This window comes from Geospiza fortis, unplaced genomic scaffold (assembly GCF_000277835.1).
Source record: "Geospiza fortis unplaced genomic scaffold, GeoFor_1.0 scaffold666, whole genome shotgun sequence".
Taxonomy (NCBI): domain Eukaryota; kingdom Metazoa; phylum Chordata; class Aves; order Passeriformes; family Thraupidae; genus Geospiza; species Geospiza fortis.
Window position 1 is genome coordinate 144,230 of NW_005054470.1, and position 18,465 is coordinate 162,694.

The following is an 18,465-nucleotide window of genomic DNA, read 5'->3' on the forward strand; positions in this document are numbered from 1 at the left end:
CGGCTGTGCTGGGGGTTCCCGCTCGGGAGCGGCCCCGGTGCCCGCCGGCCCTGTGGGGAGACACGCACCTGATGGATGAGAGGCACTTCACTGTCAAAGTAATTGCGGGATGCCGCGGTGGGAGATGTTCACAGGGAAAGCAAATTGATGTGCTTTCTTTATGTTAAAGCCTGGTCAAAACATGATAAGCATTAATAGAGAAAAAGCAAAATAAAATAACCCTCCTATGTAATACAGCCCGAGACAGGGAATCATAGAGCAAACTAGGATAAATTAATGTGGAATCCTCATCGTTCATGAGATTTGAGAATGGGTTGACCACTATCTGGTCATGCTTAATAGAAAGTGGTTTTCCTGCTTCATTCCTTAGAATAGGAAGGTTTTCCTCCATCATTCCTAGTTAGAAGACTAAAAATTCTGATTGTCCTAATAGTTGGAATTGTCATGTGTACAAGTGCCCGGGGGAAGCATTACATCCTTGTTAGGGGAAAAAAAAAGGAAATATAGAATTCAATGTAAATGTGTTGTGTTGGAATGTGACTTGACTTTTCAACATGTTAAGAGGAGATTTTTTCCTTTAGATATTGCATTGTATTAAAAACAATACCATGCTAATGTGTCTAATTAATCAGATCCACAGTGGAAATGTATATAGCTAGAACAGCAACAAATGCCTGAAATAATCCTTGTACTGTGTTCTCCCTTCTGAGTTTAAAGAATGAAGGAACTGAGGTTTTCCTCTACAAATGTTACTGGTTTTGTACATGCAATGTGTTTTTGCTTTAGAATCTAATTATTGTGGAAGTTATCTAAACTGGGGTGCATTTTTTTGTGGTTATGGAGTCCAATTTATTGGCAGCACCATTAGATTTTTGCAGATGCTCTTTGTTGTAGGCAAAGCTCTGTTAAAATCAGTATTTCAAATGTGTATTGCTGTGTGTCTGTTGGTGAGCAATACTGTGACTCATCTTGAACCAGAAAAATGTCATTAGCAATCAAATTGCAGGTGTAACCTGAAAACTAAAATAAATTGTAAAAATGTTGTTAATATTTTAAATTAATTTTGCAATTTAATATTCACCTTAGCATTTTATTTCATTATAGGTAATTTAAGTGGTTTTCTAGCATGGACACTGTTGCTAGCCATAGCTGTCATCTTCTGCAGCAGCTACATGAACAGCGCATTCAGGGGCTTCTCTGTGACTGCATGCTGGTGGTGAAGGGTGTCTGCTTCAAAGCACACAAAAATGTCTTGGCTGCTTTCAGTCAATATTTCAGGTATGTGATAGAAAATTCTTCTCTTTAAAAAGTTAGCTAAATGCTGTTGGCTGAGGTTTTCTCTGAGAAGGGTGTTTCTTTCTGTTGGTCGCAGAAACTCTTGGGAGTATAAGGAGAAAAGGGAAATTGTTTGTCCAGAGATAAAGCTGTGTCAAGTATTCACAGTATGCTCTTTGATTTTGACATTTTCTTTACTTACTTGCTTATAGTGCTTCATATAACAGGTTCTGGCATGGACCTGAATTGAGTATTTCACCAGAAAAAGATAACTGCTTACAAGGAACATAGTAGAGTATATGAACAGAGCCAATAAGGGATAGAATTGATAAAACGTTATCCATTTCCAAGTAATGGGACTTGTTTCATCAATCATATTCTAAATAAAATGTGACTATATAAGTTATTAGTGAATCTCTTCTTACTCAGATTCTCAGAGACAGCAGCTGTGTTTTAAAGTATACAGGTGGCCCATTACACCACATCACTGCTTCCTTACCCTTCTGTACTGCTCTCAATTGTGCCTCCAAATTTTGGAGGGTTCTGGATCTCCCAGCTTAGTGTTTTATATTAATTATGAGTAAGCTGTTAGATCTGGCAGTTTTTAGACCTTGTTTTTTGAAACATCTCTAAAGCTTGACTACTAATTCATTTGTAAGAAACCTACTTTTATTTTATGACCAGAGAAAAAAGATAAAAGGTTCCTTTTTCTCCTCTAGTGCTGTACTGCTGATGAAGTGCAATTATGCTCAAAGACCAAAGTTTTAATGTAGTTAAAAAGAACTAAGAGCTCAGCTCCTATTAAAATTCAATAGGATATAAGTGGCTAATTAATTTAGGCTCTCAACACAGATCTGTTCATTATAGTTCTGGTTTCAATTTAGATAGGATGGTCTAGATTTATGAAAGGATTTGGATATGGGCACTGGTTTCAAAGTATCCCCTGCATTTCTGAAGTTTCATCATAGACACACATTTTCTTAAGGTTTAGAGCTCATTGATATCATGCCCTCCTTTAAACAAACCCAAATTTGAGATTTAGCCCACAAAGAGGAACCATTAAGTTTGGGGCATTTTTTAGTGTAGGAAAGTAACTACATAAGAGTGACCTGACCCCATTTATATGTCATTGTTTACTATGAGAATATCAGGATTTTAATGAGTCCAAAGTTTTTGACTGAGAGAGAGTATGAACCCATTTAATCTAGGACTGCTTGTGCATGTGAAGAACTACATCTCTGATGCTGAGAATACTTTACATCAAATAGTAAGAGCTGTTGTCATGCATTTTAAGGATTCTGTGACAATTCAGTGGATATTGGTTGTACTGCTGTTTTAGGACTATGTACCTGTACTCTTCATTATTCTTTTACTTGATTCTTATCCAGTACCAGTAAAAAAGTACCTTTTTTGATATGAGAAAATAAATTGAAAATAATGCCATCTTCTTGTTTAATATTGGCATCCTCTTGTGTATTGTTGGAGAAAAAACTGATGCTAAGAACTTTGATAGGCTTACTGATGGAGTTCAATGGACAAGCTCAGTTGCCAGAGGAGAAGAGTTTAGCTGACTTTGAGATCTATCTTCTCCATTTTGCTAGAAAATTTATATCCTGTTCGATCTGCCATTGATGAAAGGAGAAAAAACATTCTGAGTCAACCAGTTCTGCAAATTGTCCATAAATACACCACTGCACCTAATATGTGAAGAATGGTGGATAAGAAACCACAAGCGTAGGGTGTTATTTGAAAACATTAAAAAATACAGAATTAAAGTTAGATAAAGGATCATTTACTTTGATTTGTACTTCAAGTGCAGTAATGTAAGACTAATATATAAGACAACTAATTGAGCACCTTTGAGAAATTCATCATCAAAACCAGAGTACTCTTTAGAGTACAAACTTGTTTCATACCAAGCAGCCTATTTGAGATGTGTATATGTTTTTCTTATTGAAGTGTTTGTGAATTATTTGTGCTTGTATTTGAATATTTGCCTTATTTTATCAGGACCCTTTTCCAGAATTCTTCAGGCCAGAAGAATGATGTGTTTCACTTGGACATCAAAAACGTAGGTGGCATAGGCCAGATCCTGGATTTCATGTACACCTCCCACCTGGATCTTAGTCAGGACAATGTACAAGCTATGCTGGACATTGCACAGTGCCTCCAAGTGCAAAATGTGCTGAACATTTGCCACACCTTTTTAAAGTCTTCCACAGCTGTGGAGCAGGCAGCCAGCATGCCATGCAGTAGTGTATTTTCACTGCAGAACACTCTGAGTACAGATACCAGCTGTGCTGGGGATGCCTATGGGACAAACCTATTGCCTGAGTGCTCAGCTGACAGACAGACTAACAAAGGCTTGGCTGAGCACCACTCACAGCCTGTTGCTCTGCACACCCCATCAGGTGATGGACAGAAACCACCACAAGATTCCTTAGATGGCAGCTGCACAGAGCTCCCATTTAAACAACCAAATTACTACTATAAGCTGCGCAACTTCTACAGCAAACAGTTCTACAAACAAAACGCTTGCTCTGATCATGAGAGGGGAGCAGAACCAGCCTTTTCTTACAGCACATCCACGGAAATAAACATAGTGGAGAGTAATTCTTGCACTGTCAATCACTCTGAGTGTATTCTGGAAACTTCTGAGCACTTACCATCAAACTTCCTGGTTCAGTCTGCAAGTGAAGCTGCTCCAGACCAAAATGCAGAGAGCACAGTTATGCAGCCCACCAGACAGATGCGGCTGAAAAAGGCAGTGCACCTCAAAAAGTTAAATTTCCTAAGATATCAGAAATCAGCAGAGCAGCCCCCTGAGCAGCCCCAAAGAGATGACAGTAGAATAACAGAAGTAATTGAACCTGTAAATGAAAGTACCATGGACACAACACATGTTAGAGTTACTGATGAAAAAGAAGCTGAAGATTTAGTGAATTCAGAGAATTTTGAACAGACTGTTGAAGTGGAAAGATCTCAAGGTCCTTTGGAACAAGAAGGACAATCACAGACTCTTCAGTCACAGAAACAATATACTTGTGAGTTATGTGGGAAGGCTTTCAAACATCCAAGCAATTTGGAGCTACATAAAAGGTCTCATACAGGTACAGTTATCTTTGGTCTGCAGATCAAATATTTCAGTTGCACAGAATATCTTGCAGTGTCTCTTGATTTAGAGATGCTGGTTAAGGGTCTACTTTCAAAAGCCTGTGGCTTATTTTGTTGGTTTTTTTTTAAATGGATAATCTTACAGAAATAAAGAACTGTAATACCGAGTTTTGCTGGGAGTTGTAGAAAAGATTTCTGTGTATTTGGGGCTTTGGGTGCTTTTCCAAAGAACATCGTGTGAATTTGATGAAAATGAAATTTCAGTGAAAACTTTGGTTTTGTCTTGCTTTTAGATGAGTCAATTTGTCAGGTGGCCCAGATGTTTGAGCCAGATGACAACAAAAGGTGTAAAGAAATAAATGGTACTATAAGTATACTAGAATATGTCTGTTCTCTCTGGTCATATATTTATTGTAAGATACAAGTGATTGGGGCTTGGTAGTCATTTTTTTAACTTGTAGAAATATGCCTTTTAACAACTTTAATTGTGTTTACCTAGAGAGTAAGGCTCTTGCAGGCTGCAGAGTAAATGGGAATTTTGAATTAATGTACTTTGTTTTAAAAATTCACAGGTAATATTTTTAAACCTAACATAGATTTATTTCTAAGTATCTTTTTATTCTAGTGAAAAACAAGCACTAGTTTAACTGCAAATTATTTAATTTGTCTGTTCAATTTAATGAGCATGTCCTATTATTAGGTATGCTTCTTTAGAAGAGTTTTTAAAAATTACCTTGGCTAGGCAGGTAACACCATTGATTCAAACTCCTTGAGATGGTATTACTCCTGGTTAAGCTGTTGAATGTTTTTTGCTTTTCTTTTTCCCTGTATTAAATATACAAATGCATCTCTCTCAATCTTGTCAAATAAACATAATTTTGAAATTATCATGTACTGGTACTTTGACACTAAATATGAAACTCTCTTAGCAGACATTAATTTATTTTGTCAACTGATCCTTAGAATTAAAAGTTTCTTTTTCTATTTTATTAATGGAAAAATCTTCCCAGAATCTGAAATATGAACATTTTGCATTAGCTGCCTGAAGTTTTCAATTGTTAGCTTTAACTGCTTCTCTATGTTCATGTTGCTAATACTTTTTCTAAAATTTGTTCTCCTGTAAAAGAGTTGCATATGTCTCTTACCCAGATCCTCTTTTTGCCTTGTATTTTTTTGAATCTTATTATCTGGTTTGATCTGGTATAATCAGGTCTATTTTAATATCCTAGATTTTCAGGAAAACAGATGATAAGATAGATGACAAAGACCATCTAGAAAAGTCCCAAAAGAGTGTTTGGGAAATTGCAGTGGATGGTGAGAGGATGTTGGTATTGGAAAGACCTGTAGCAGAAGGTACAGGGCACATCTGTATTGTTACTGTCAGATACACTGGTAGTTAAGTAATATAAATGTATGCTAAAAGCCATTTCTATTCATCTGCCACTTCAGAAAGCATAGCAGATTGCTAGCTAATCAATTTTATTTAAAAACATGAATTTTCTAGAGCTAAGCAAAAGGGTTAGCAGGCATTTAAGTCTTACAGGGCTCACTGAAAGCCCTCCCAATACAGCTTTGCTGAAGAGATGGAGGAAGCTGATATGGACATGTCACAGTGGCAAACCTGTTTTTAACCCAAAAATGACAACTATTTCAACACAAGTGCTGTGGTGGTCTGGTTGTCAAGAAAAAGCACATGTAAAATTCTCTGTCCATGAACACTAGGAACTACGAAAGAATTTACAGGTTAGCATGGGTGCATTGATGAGCTTTCTATGTGAAGGCAGCCAAACTGTGTTCTACAGTCATTGTGCTGGCATGTCTGACTGTTTTATTTGTATTATTATCATGGACATCTAAAGGAATCTCTAAACAGAGCTTACTACACTGACTTTTGACTGAATGTTATAATTTGTTCTTTATTATTATATTGACTCATCTGGAAAAAAGCAAGCAAGTGTATCTCTTTTGTATAGTCCATACCTGTCCAGGAACATCCAGTGGTTTTGTTGGGACATTTTATGTATTTTCAGGGAACATCTCAAAAGAGCAACCCAAAACAAACTCGGGCCCATGGAAAGAACTCTTGGCAGGATGGAATGGAACAGGAACAGAGTAGCACTGCCATGTAATACAATACATTGTTGATCCTCAACTTTTTCATTGAGTTTTGCTTGAGCAACTTCCAGCATTCCTTGCCTTAGTGAGTACAGCTCCTCACCTTTGTGATCTCATCAGGAGCACCACTTCTGCCTTCATGCCTTTCTCCTCTGGAGCTGACACAACACTGCTTTGGCCACTGTTGTGTACTTTATCTTCACCTCTTCTTGCAGAATGCTGAAGAAGAAAGGATGAAACAGAAGGTAGAAAGCACAAGGCAGCCCAAGCGTTAAAAGTAAAGTCCCCTGGATTAAGCACTGTCTAAATTGTATTCAGTTACTACTTTTCCCCAGTTTTTCTCTATTGTTGTTGTATTTTATCTTCTTGCAGGGTGTTGAACAGGAAGGATGCAATCCTGGTGTTGTCAGATGAGGTTTTTGGTTTGGAATTTATTGACAGTTGTAGAATCATAGAATAATTTAAATTGGCATGGGTCTCCTGAGGTAATCTGCTCCAGTTTCCTGCTCAAGGACACATCAAATTAGATTGGGTTGTTTTGTTCATGACCTTGTGTAGTGAAAATTTTGGACATCTCCTGAGACAGAGTTTCCACAACCTCTCCAGACAATCACTCCCAGTGTCTGACCACCCTCATGGGGTAAAAGATTATTTTCATATATCTAATTGGAATTTGTCATGATCACACTTGCATCTGTTGCCTCTTGTCCTAAGACTATATAGCAGGAACAACCTGCTTGCATCTGCCCTCCCAAGCCTGTAGCCAGCAGTAAGATTTCCTGTGTGCCTTCTTTTCTTAAGGATCCAGATATGGTTTGACCAGTGACAGGCAGAGAAGAATAATCTTCAGTTTATTAGCTGCACTCTTAGTAATACATCCTCAGGTACAGTGAGGCTAATTGCCTCTGAGCAATAGGTTACTTGATAAGCCCAGTGGTTTGGGATTCTATGCAAGTGCAAAATTGTTCTTCAAAAAGTCATTTGATGATTTTTTAGAAAAAACCCTGTTTGTTTTATCTTTATCTTGGGGGGAAAACCTCCAATTCTTTGTACATCAGTACAGTTAGAATGAGGCTGCATGCAGCCTACAATGATTGTTTGGAGAATTTTAAGCCTCCAATTCCTTCCCTCTCCCTCTAGTCTTTTCAGAGTGGATTACTGTTCAGATACTATTCTTTTGGTCTCCAGTGACTTCTTTTTTGTGTAGGTAATTTCTGCAAAAATTGCTTACTATTGCTTTTCTTTATCCTCCATTTCATATTATCTTGATGCTTTTATGGCTTTCTGAATCCTTTCCAGTCGCTACAGATCTGGCTCCCTGTTAGTTTCATTTACATTTGTGTTGTCAGTATCAGAATTTTTAGTGTTTTGCAAGTTTAAAACAGTAATGAAATCAAGTCTCAGGGCTCTTTAGAGTTGAGTGACTTTATAGTTGATTTACTGGTTTCATGATTTTTATCTTTGATTGAAGGAAAGCTTTTTTTAAAATGGCCAGATTTCCATTCTTCATTAAGCAGACAAAGTAGGTAAAGCCTCAAGCTGTCAGACTAACTGCAAGGTTGCAATCTGTGAAGCAACATAACTGTATGTTTACTCTGTGTTTTAAATCAAAAGAGAATTGCATTTAGTTCTTGATCCTAAAATATATTGGAAGAACTTCATCTGTATTTGGCAGGAGGAAAGGGAAATGGAATTCCCACACCTGGATGTGGTAGATGTTGCTTGTAACATTTCCAAGGATGGAGGAAAAATATTGGTGTAAAGAATACTTAATGGAAGAGAAGCCAAGAGGCCTTCTGTAAAGTCAGGAAGATTAAAATTAAAGAAGTAAATAAAAGTCTTTTTATGGATTTTTAAATCATGATCAAGATGAAACACAGTTTAAGATGGTTTTTTTCCCTTTGGAAATATTCTGTTTTCAAAATCATTTGGATTTACACTAGTATTGTTGCCCTGCACATGTGCCCTGCATAAATGTCCTTTAAATGTGCAGTTAGACTCATGAAAGATGATAAGTGTGACTGCCATTGAATGAATGGAATTTGAGCATCATTTTTGTTTTTAAAATTCTAAAAGATGAATTTTAAAAGTTTATCAACAGTGTAAAAACTAGGAAACCAGGAACTAAGCAGGGGGAATTGCAAAACACCTGTATGAATTACTATAGAGGAGAAAAAGTTATTACAAAAACATACTTGTCTTAACAGCGCGAGAATTGAAGTGTTGTACAGTCACATTCTAGATTGAGAGTCAAGTTATTTTGAAAAGCTAAAGTGGACTGCATCAGTTTTTACTAAAGCTGGTAATCAGTTTTTAGAGATTCAAGGATAACAGTTTTACAAATATAAATTCAGAATTTTGGAGGGAAATACTTCAGTACTCTTCAGTTACTTTTGTATAGGATGAGGATTTGAAGGCAAATGTATATTTTCTGGAACTGAATGGTTATGTGCTGAGCAGAGATATATGGTAGACATTAAAATCAGAAAAAACAATTCTTCCAAATTAGCTTCCCTTTATTCCTCCTTCTTTTTAAGAATGTGTCTCTGTGCAAGTGAAAAAACAGGTGCCCTTCCCATCGCTGTTGTTGTTGGGCCTGGTCTTCTATTCTGTTTTTTTCTGGTGTTATGATACTCCTTTCATTTAGAATCAAAAGTATTTTAAAAATATTAAAACCTTCACCCATTCGTGAAGGTTTTCTTCTACTTGTTTGAAAGATAAATTCTGAGCAAGTCTGCTTACAAACTCAGTGATAGAAGCTGTATTTCCCTCTTGAATTTCTCCTTAAATACATGGGTAAGTATCCTTTTGGGGATATTTTTTACTCTTACATTACATGTTTTAAAAGGAAGTGTATCAATTTTAAACATTTCTACTGCAACTATTAGAATTAGAATTTTAAACATTTGTGTTCCACTGCAACTATTAGAATTATTACTATGTTTCTTCTTTTAGGTGAGAAGCCTTTTGAATGTAACATTTGTGGGAAACACTTCTCACAGGTGGGAATATTTTATATATTATGGTACTTACACTTGAAATGCATCTCTGTGTTGATTCTAAAAGTCTTGGGTTTAAGATTAGATTTTTTTTGTTGTTTAAAGACACAGTTCACTTTAGGGATAAATTATTAAAATGTCTTATATGAAAACAACATGTTGAATGTTTTAGATGTCTTTGATTCTGTCTGCTCTCAGTAGATGTGTTATGTGTTTTACATTCAAATGAATGTTTAAGTAAACAGAGCCAGAGCTGTATTTGAAATACAAAGAACATTAATTTCCAAACTGTTCTTGTGCTTTATGCTTAAAGGTATGTTGTGAATAGCATTTTTACAATGTCTGAAAAAAGTGCAGATTCAAGTTTTATGTAATGTTGTATTTACAATGCAGTTTCATCTTCCTAAATGGCATAAATTATTAAGTAGATTTGAGTCAGATAAAAAGAATTTGTATCCATATAAGTGGGCTCAGTTTCTTTCAGTGAGAAAGAAACCACCACCTGTTGGAAGTGACAAAGCTCAGCTATGATTTAAAAAAAAAACTTCTTGTGAAATTCCATACTTACATACAGGGCCTAAGCTTTAGCTGCTTTATTTGCCCTCCAGTGTTTACTTCCTGTTCTGGGTACAACAATTCATTTGTATTTCTACAATTTTGGTGCCTATTGGTCTCACATTCCAAAATGTCTATTTCCTTTCTGATTTTGTGGTTGAGAGGTGCACATGTAAGAACAGCAGACAATAAACAGGTGCATATTTTTATACTAAGATTACATAATTATTGTTGAATAGCCTTGGCATTTCTTATGGGTGCTGGTTTAAGAATTAGAGCTATGTGCTTTTTGTCTACCTACCCACCACTGGTTGTGCTGCTCTTGCTTCAGTTTCACAGCCCACCATGGGCCTTGTTTGTCCCACGAATCTGATGCTTTTATGTCCTCCACCTCGTTGCTAAATCTGAATATAAGACTGCATCCAGTGAACAATACTGTTTCATCATGCTTATTGGGCAATTTTCAGCAAAACTGGGCATGTTTTTTTTAGGCAATGAGCAGTATTTTCATTCATTTTGATGGCTGAACTTCTAGTTATTAAAAGAAAAACATGGCTATTTCAAATACCTTTAAAAGTACTTTTGGCAAATAGAGTGGTGTTCTCTACTACTACAGGGGGGAAGTGTCACACAGTGTTTGACAGGCATGACAGACTCCTCATGCAATATGCTTTGCTCCTCTTTAATTACAGAAACGAGCAAAACTCCTGACAAAGCTGGAAATTTCTGCCTTTTAATTAAACCCTGCCAAACAGCTTCCCTTCCCTCCCTGTGACCTGACTTGCCTGAAGGGGCAGGCAGATAGGTGTTCATGGACAGTCCCTACATATCCAGCATAGAGCCAGAGCATTCAGCCTCTGGGCTGCAGCTCTTTCTCTGCTCATAAAGGGGTCTGAGGTACTTGCTTTTGAGTCCTGCAAATAAGATTTCACTCACCAGAAAGTAAGATGCAAGGATAATTATTGTCTACTCTTTGCTTAAAATACCATCTCTGATCTTGTCCTTTATCTTCTCCATCTGCAGGCACATAAATAGAAACACTTTTCTTATTTAAGCCTTCATGTTCTGTGCTTTGGAGACAGGGCAGCTGTTGGGCCTGGTGGGATGTCTGCCCCTGCTGAATGTAGCTGATGGGCTGTGTGTTGGAATGTGGAGCAGAAAATGAAAGAAGTAGGGGAAATTGATGTGGGAACTCATAGTTGGGAACAAACAGCCATAAAAGTCTTAGATTTTTTTGAGGAAAACATTCCTTTTTTAGTTCCAAGCCTTCATCTTCCCTTATTGCTTGTACACAGCTTGTTGTGATGTGAACCCTCTGTGGCTGGTGATCCAGGATATTGTGTTTCAGCTCCTCCTGCAGAGATTCTTTTGGGGCCCACGTGCATAAGATGCTTCACTTTGAAAGCTTGCCATTTACAAAAGGACTAAGTCTGGTGTATCTCTTTGGTCTCCAAATCTGGGAGGAGGTCTATGCAACCATTTTTGAGGATTCTTCTGAGCATTTTTTTTCTCGCACTGACATGCAAGCAGAAGTCCCCTTAGTTTTTTTTTTTTTCATTGGGATGGCATGTGATGCTTTAACCAAAGTTCTGTGCCAGCTTTAAAGCTTAAGAAAGAATACAAGCTATTGATGTTTTTACTATTTTTTGTCTTAGCACAGATAGTAACAAGCTTTGCCCTCATTAGGAGGACAGGACATAGGCTTGTAATAAAGAAATGGATCTACTTGCTGCTTTCTGTAAAATGTTTTTATTCTTACTTCATATGCCTTTGTGGGAAATAGTTTTTGCACTTCAAATTCACCCTTTGTCTTTATCTGGAATAACTTTCAAATGCCCATGATAGGGTTTGTTTGTGACATGGATAGAAGTAAAGGTTCTGTCTTTTTCTGTATGCTTTTCTAAAATGCACTGTGACATAAAATCCCTTGTCTTTGAAAAGCAAAAATTATTCCATGAGTCATCATCTTCTTCTTCTTCCCCAGAAATAAGTGCCTAATGCCTTTCTTTGAGTAGATTTCAGTATTAGAAAGTTTGGCCTTAGAAAACAGTTGTTCAGTCACACTGTTGTCTGAAAAAATGTTCAGGGATTAAAGGAAGCTCTTCCAGGGTTCTCACATTGATCCATTCAATACTGTCCTCTGTGTGTGTGTGTCAGTAGTAGTTGAGTTCTGGGATATTATACTGTCTAATTACAGTGATCATAACAGGTAATTTATTACAGATCATAACAGGTAATTTATTATCTAAATTTGTCAGAAGGAATTTGCCTGGGTCTTATTTTTGTTATCTTACTGTGACTGATGAGAACATGATAATCTTTGCATCCCAAATTTTCTTTCCCAATGTAAAGGACTTGATGTTTCCTTAGATAAATAAACCCCAGGCAATTATCAATCAAAAAGGTTTAAAAACTGACTGTGGAAGTGTGCACCATGTATGGAACATCTGCAGCTCTTCTACAAGGTGTGTCTTGTGCTTTGAGAACTGGACTCAGTGGAGTAGCCATTCACAAGGACCAGTGGCTTTAAAACATTTCAAAAAAAGTTGGACTCAGTAAGAAGATTTTATCTGGTCATTGTCTGGCTTGCTGGCTAGACTAGCATGATTTTTAGAGAATTGAGAGAGGAAAGATATGTAATACAATTGTTAGCAATAGTCTCATTTGTTCTTTTCTGTACTTCCTATTCTATTTTATTTTGGTATGAGTAAATAATTTCAGGTTTTGAGCATCTGAGTATTTTATGGAGAGAAAAATGGTCACCCTATTCTTTTCTTTTTAACCACCTGGTAGGTGAATTCAGACATCCTTGTGTAACAATATTTTATTTGTAGGACAGGGAAATTGAGACTGAGATGAACCATATTGCTAGTAAGTTAGTAAGTTTTCTTTTTCACTGCATTCTAGATAGTGTAATCTTCATTTATAATCGGATCTGCTTTCAATTATAGGTCTTTCTTTTCTCTTAGCATTTGATTTTAGTCTTCTTGTTTTGATTTTTTCCCTATTTGTCTTCTTGTCAATGGATAATTGCATATGTAAACAATTTGAAGTACATGGTAGTCTGTCTTTACTAGATAAGAGTACTTGAGTTCATACGTGCTTTGTAGTCTTCACTGCCTTAGAAGTAGCAATAAAAAGCCAGTCTCATAGTTCCCATAATTTTTTTTAATATGTATACAGCAACAGGCAAGCTGAATTTAAATATTTAAATGCTTAAATTGCTCTCCCTTCAGGCAGGTAACCTTCAGACACATTTACGTCGACATTCTGGTGAGAAGCCATACATTTGTGAAATCTGTGGCAAAAGGTGAGTAGAATTGTTCATCTTAGTAAAGTTAACATGAAAAAATTTGTTCATGTTTTCTGCTAATCTTCATGATAAACTACAAGCCAAGAGCTAAGGCAGCATGCTGCTCAATTTTATTTAGAAGATGCTGGATTTAAATGTGTGCTGATGGGATTAAAATACATAAATGTTGGCAATTGACTTGTTGTAAGATAATCAGTGTCACCAGAGCTTGTTGTCTAAATTTTTTGTGTACTGGTATGTAGGTAAGAATAACATGGAGTGTATTTTGTTGTGTTGTATGTATTGTGTTGTATATTGTTGTGTGTATTTTGAGTGGTGTGAGTCACAATAAATCATGTGGGTTTGTACCTTTACCTCACATTTTTGTCATTATTTGGTGATACCTTTTTTTTTTTCCGTTTTATGAAGTCCTGAAGTGTGGGAAATTTGACAAATTTAAGCAAAGCATTCTGCTAGCTGACAGGTGACAAAAAATACACTGATGTGGGAATAGCATAAAATGGAGAACGAATTAGTAACATTAATGGTAAAAATAATTTTGGAGGTTTTTTCCTAGCAGAAATTGGATTGGGCATTGTCAGTTTAAAAATGTTTTCTTAACTGCATCCATTTATCTGTGTTTTAGGTCTTAGTCGTTATTCAGAACATCAGGCATTCATTCAAGCCAATTTCCATATGATAGTTTAGGGAAGTAAGGGCTTTATAAAGATACTAATTGGGTCTCTGTGTTGTGTTACAGATTTGCTGCTTCTGGTGATGTTCAGCGTCATATAATTATTCATTCTGGAGAAAAACCTCACCTGTGTGATATCTGTGGCAGAGGTGTGTAAGAACCAAAGCTGTCTCAGGCTTTTTGTCTGAAAAGTGAGGAGTCATTTTAATCTCAGAGCCTGTCATATTTTTCTAGGTTTCAGTAACTTCAGTAATTTAAAGGAGCACAAAAAGACCCATACAGCAGATAAAGTGTTCACCTGTGATGAATGTGGGAAGTCATTTAATATGCAACGAAAATTGGTCAAGCACAGGATAAGGCACACTGGAGAGAGACCATACAGCTGTTCAGCTTGTGGTAAGGTTCACTGTACATTGCTTGGTTGTGTCTTTGCTTTTCAAATGATGAGTAAAAGTTCCTTTGTCAGCAGAGTAACAATTAATCAAAACTGTTTTAGATTGAAATACCATGTTGTGAAAGTCAGTCACAAAATTTTCTGTCTTGCGTGCTTCACACTCTTTCATTTGGTGTAATAAACTCCTTTATTTCCTGTAAGTTTAAAAGAGAATTTCAGTTGAAAATTAGAGAAAGGAAGTAAGAGGAATCAAAATTGTGTGTCTTTGCTAACATGTTTGCTACAGAGATGCTCAGAGTAGCTACTTCAAAAATAGATTTCTTTCTGATGGAAAGTGAGGTTTGACATCATTTGGCTATTGATGGGGTATTTTCTTTTTTTTTTTTTTCAACTGCATACCATTTGATTTTAACTGCATTCGCCCACAGAGTTTGATAATTACAATCTTTTGCTACTTTGCTTCAGCCTCTGGAATAAAATCAAAACATGATCAATATCTCAGAACACCCATTTTCAAGATCTGTTAGATAAGTCATACTGCCAGGAGGTCTGAAAATGGCTTTTGATCAGGTATATCTTGATCTCATGGGTTACTTAGCATCCTGCACAGTATTTTTTTTTTGCCATTATGTGTTATTTTGACAGAATTTCATTCATGTTCTGAGGAATCAGCTTCAGAGGAAGGTAACTTCCTGTGTTCAAATCCAGCTGCAGTATGTTTTATTTGCACTGTCTTAAGGCACAAGAAAAAGCCAATATTATCAGGAGGCCTTGTATCAGAATGAGGAAATAAATACAGAGGATACAAAAATAAAAACAGTTGTGTTGCTGCCATTAAACAAGCTTGTTTTCATTTTGTCTTGTAGTGGTCATTTGAATATTTTTGATTTGTGCAAATAGGATCTGGTGAAGCATTAAGAAATCATTCACACTATGCAAAACAGCCAGATATATTACTCCAGTAATTTTAATCTTATCATTATGTTTAATGGCTGTTCTGAAGAAAAATCTGTGCAGCAAAATAAACAGTATGCTGCTGAAAATTGAGACTGCAGTTGGACTGGGCAGTCATTTAAAATGGTTCATTTTAGTTGGTCCTTGCAAAATAAATGAGATAAAAATCACAAGCTTACTTCTACTATTTTAAAGAATGTGAAGTGTCTGAATCATGTGGCAATTCTGGAAATTAATTCTCTCTTTTTCTGCTTGTTCTCCTACACTTTGCCTTGGTTCAGCCTCAAACTCTTTTCTTAGCAATATGATGATTGAGCTTATTTGAGTCTGTAGCTTTGAAGATAGACAAACAATTGAATATTCTTCTGTGTTCTAATATTTACAGCAATAAAAAATTATAGTTCTCACACATTCTCTGGCCAGAATGTAAAAAAGGACTGCTGCATTATGTTAGCCTAAAGTAAACAAAAAAGCTAACTTTGTCACCAGTTTGAGAGTAGTTCCTTGGTAATGAACAAACCATTTCTTTCTATGATGCAGCTCTCACTGGAAGAATATATTTAGAAGCTTATCAGCATACTGTTTTTCCAGACGGAGAAATTAAATTGATAGTTTAATTTTTTTTCCTCTGTTAAGATTGAGACAAACCGAGAGCACTCACAGTTTTCAAGTACAAATGGATATTCCTGTCTCTGGAGACAAAAACTAAACCCATTCATGGGGAAACACAAGTTAGAAAATCAGATCAAGAAGAAGAAACAAGTTAATGGAATTGTAAAAACAGATGAAACTTGTTTGAACCTGTTCTAGATAAATAATGGGACATATGATACCTTATTGCTTGATAGTTTCTGTAATTAAAATGTCAGAACCCAGGAAGTTCCTCTGACTGCCCTGGAGGACTCGAGACCTTGGCACAGAGCCCAAGACACCTGTGCCTTTGATTTTGGCCCATGGAAAAAATTACCAACCTAAATGAGGATCTGCAAGCCACTAAAGTTTAAGTAGAATGATAGTGAATTTATCACAGGGTGAAAATGTAGAATTTTGGGGGTTTTAGAATGGGGGTTCAGGAGGTAAGATGGAGGAATCTGTGCATGTCCAGTCTTTCTCCTTCTTCTTCTTGGCCTCCATCTTCTGCTGTGATGGTGACACTTTTGGATTGGTTTAGGGTAGAGACAAACTGTCCAACATAGGTGATAGGTATGGGGAAAGTATTGTAAATAATGTACATGTAGTTTTTATTATAAAAGACACCACCACCTCCGAGGGCAGTCAGTGTTCCTCTGTCTGACCTGCTGAATGGACCTCAGCAGGCCAGAGAAAGAATGTTATAAATAAGAAATAATAAACAACCTTGAGAACGAGAAGAATCCTGACTCCTTCTTTGACTGCCGGGCTGGGAAAAGAGACTTGTACGTATCTCAGGGTCACTCTGACCAGCAGAAATCCTGAGATTAAAACGTGTTTACTCACTTGTGCTGAGAGCAATATCTGAACCTCTCCCTGGTCCCTTGCAGGGAAGTGTTTTGCGGGCTCTGGTGACCTGCGCAGGCATGTGAGGACGCACACGGGGGAGAAGCCCTACACGTGTGAGACGTGCAACAAGTGCTTCACGCGCTCGGCCGTGCTGCGGCGGCACAGCAAGATGCACTGCAGGGCCTCCGAGGAGGGGCACAACGCCCTCGAGGAACTCACCCAAGGGATTGAAACGCCCGACCTTGACAAGTCCCAGAGTTCTGACTCCTTTGGCCCAGAGATGTCTGTTACATTGTTACCAGTGTCCGTTAAATTTCCCATTCCTCCCGCTGGAAGCTCCCCTGAATTCGACAGTTCGGCGGATTCTTACTGTAAGCTGCGATCCATGATCCAGCACCACGACTCGGCAAACACAGAGAAACTCGCTGTGGATTCTACCAAAGTGCTGAAAGGCCAGGCCCAGCAGGCCCCAGCAGCACCCCCAGCCTATGCTTACCCCGAGGTGGATGTGTCTGCAGCAGAGGAGCCCCTGCAGGCCGAGGGCATTGCCCTGATCCGCCCCTCCGTGCCTGGCCTGGACGCCGAGCCCCTGGGCAGCCGCGCCTCCTCTGCCGCCTACAAGGGCAACGAGGGCCCCTTCTTCTCCAGCATGACCCTCTGGGGCTTGGCCATGAAAACCCTGCAAAATGAAAGCGAATTGGAGCAATGAGGGCTCAGCTGACTGTACCAAAACTTCTCCGAGGTGTTTCATGTGGTTGCAATTGCACTGCAGCACAGAGACATCACACAGAGTTTTTAGGCCAGGTAGCTTGGACACTGACAGGAATCAGAGTGCTCATTCCCAGAACCACATGTAGGCTGCCTTTATTTACACTGCTTCTCAGCAAAGTTTAAATGCACTGTTGGGGACCTTTGTTGTTCTGTGACTGCACTGTGTAGCTCCTGTGTTACTGCCATGATTTACTAAAATTTGCCACCAACTAAATTTACCATTTAACTTGGAATTTTTTTACCTAATAATTGAGGAAAGGATGGCCAGTGTCTAAGTTCATGGTAGGGGTACAGCCCCAAGCATGGGTCATCAGAGCTTTGTGATGGTGTAGATATGACAGGAGGAAAATGTTTAACCAATCCCTAGTGAGCCTGAGTTTCAGTAGTGGCTTTCTTACCAGTAGGGTCATTTGGTTACAGGACCTGAGTATTGTGACATTGAATTGAAATGTTAAATACTGGGCAATATTTGTGATAGTGCAAAGTAACTGTATATCTAGAAACTTTATTTTTTTACAATAAAAGCTTTTTTTTAGTATTTTATAAACTATTTTGCACAGCAGATTATTTGTAACATGAAGGCGAAGATCAAGTTGTGAATAAAGAGAAATTGTTTTACACTGCTTGATGTATTTTGTCTTTCTGTGAAGGATTTTCAGTAGTTCCATCTATTCCAGGTATCTTTGCAATGCTAAAGGGGATGCCATCACAAGAAGAGCTGCACTATAAAATAAATGCAATCAATACACCAGTAAGTTGTCTTGTACTTGAATGAGTATAAGACATTGGCTGATTAATGGAATAAATAGACTCTTACAGGACA

The 18,465-nt window shown here is 37.5% G+C and overlaps 1 protein-coding gene across 1 annotated transcript; it reads left to right on the forward strand.

Annotated features, from left to right (window-relative positions):
* The first annotated feature begins 24 nt into the window (after nt 1–24).
* ZBTB49 (zinc finger and BTB domain containing 49) lies at nt 25–18,265 on the forward strand. Its single transcript, XM_005428053.2, has 8 exons — nt 25–98; nt 1,105–1,278; nt 3,286–4,385; nt 9,460–9,506; nt 13,295–13,368; nt 14,111–14,193; nt 14,279–14,440; nt 16,913–18,265. Exons 2-8 carry the CDS (start codon nt 1,127–1,129, stop codon nt 17,578–17,580), a joined length of 2,286 nt encoding a protein of 761 aa, XP_005428110.1. The 5' UTR covers nt 25–98; nt 1,105–1,126; the 3' UTR covers nt 17,581–18,265.
* The last annotated feature ends 200 nt before the right edge of the window (nt 18,266–18,465 follow it).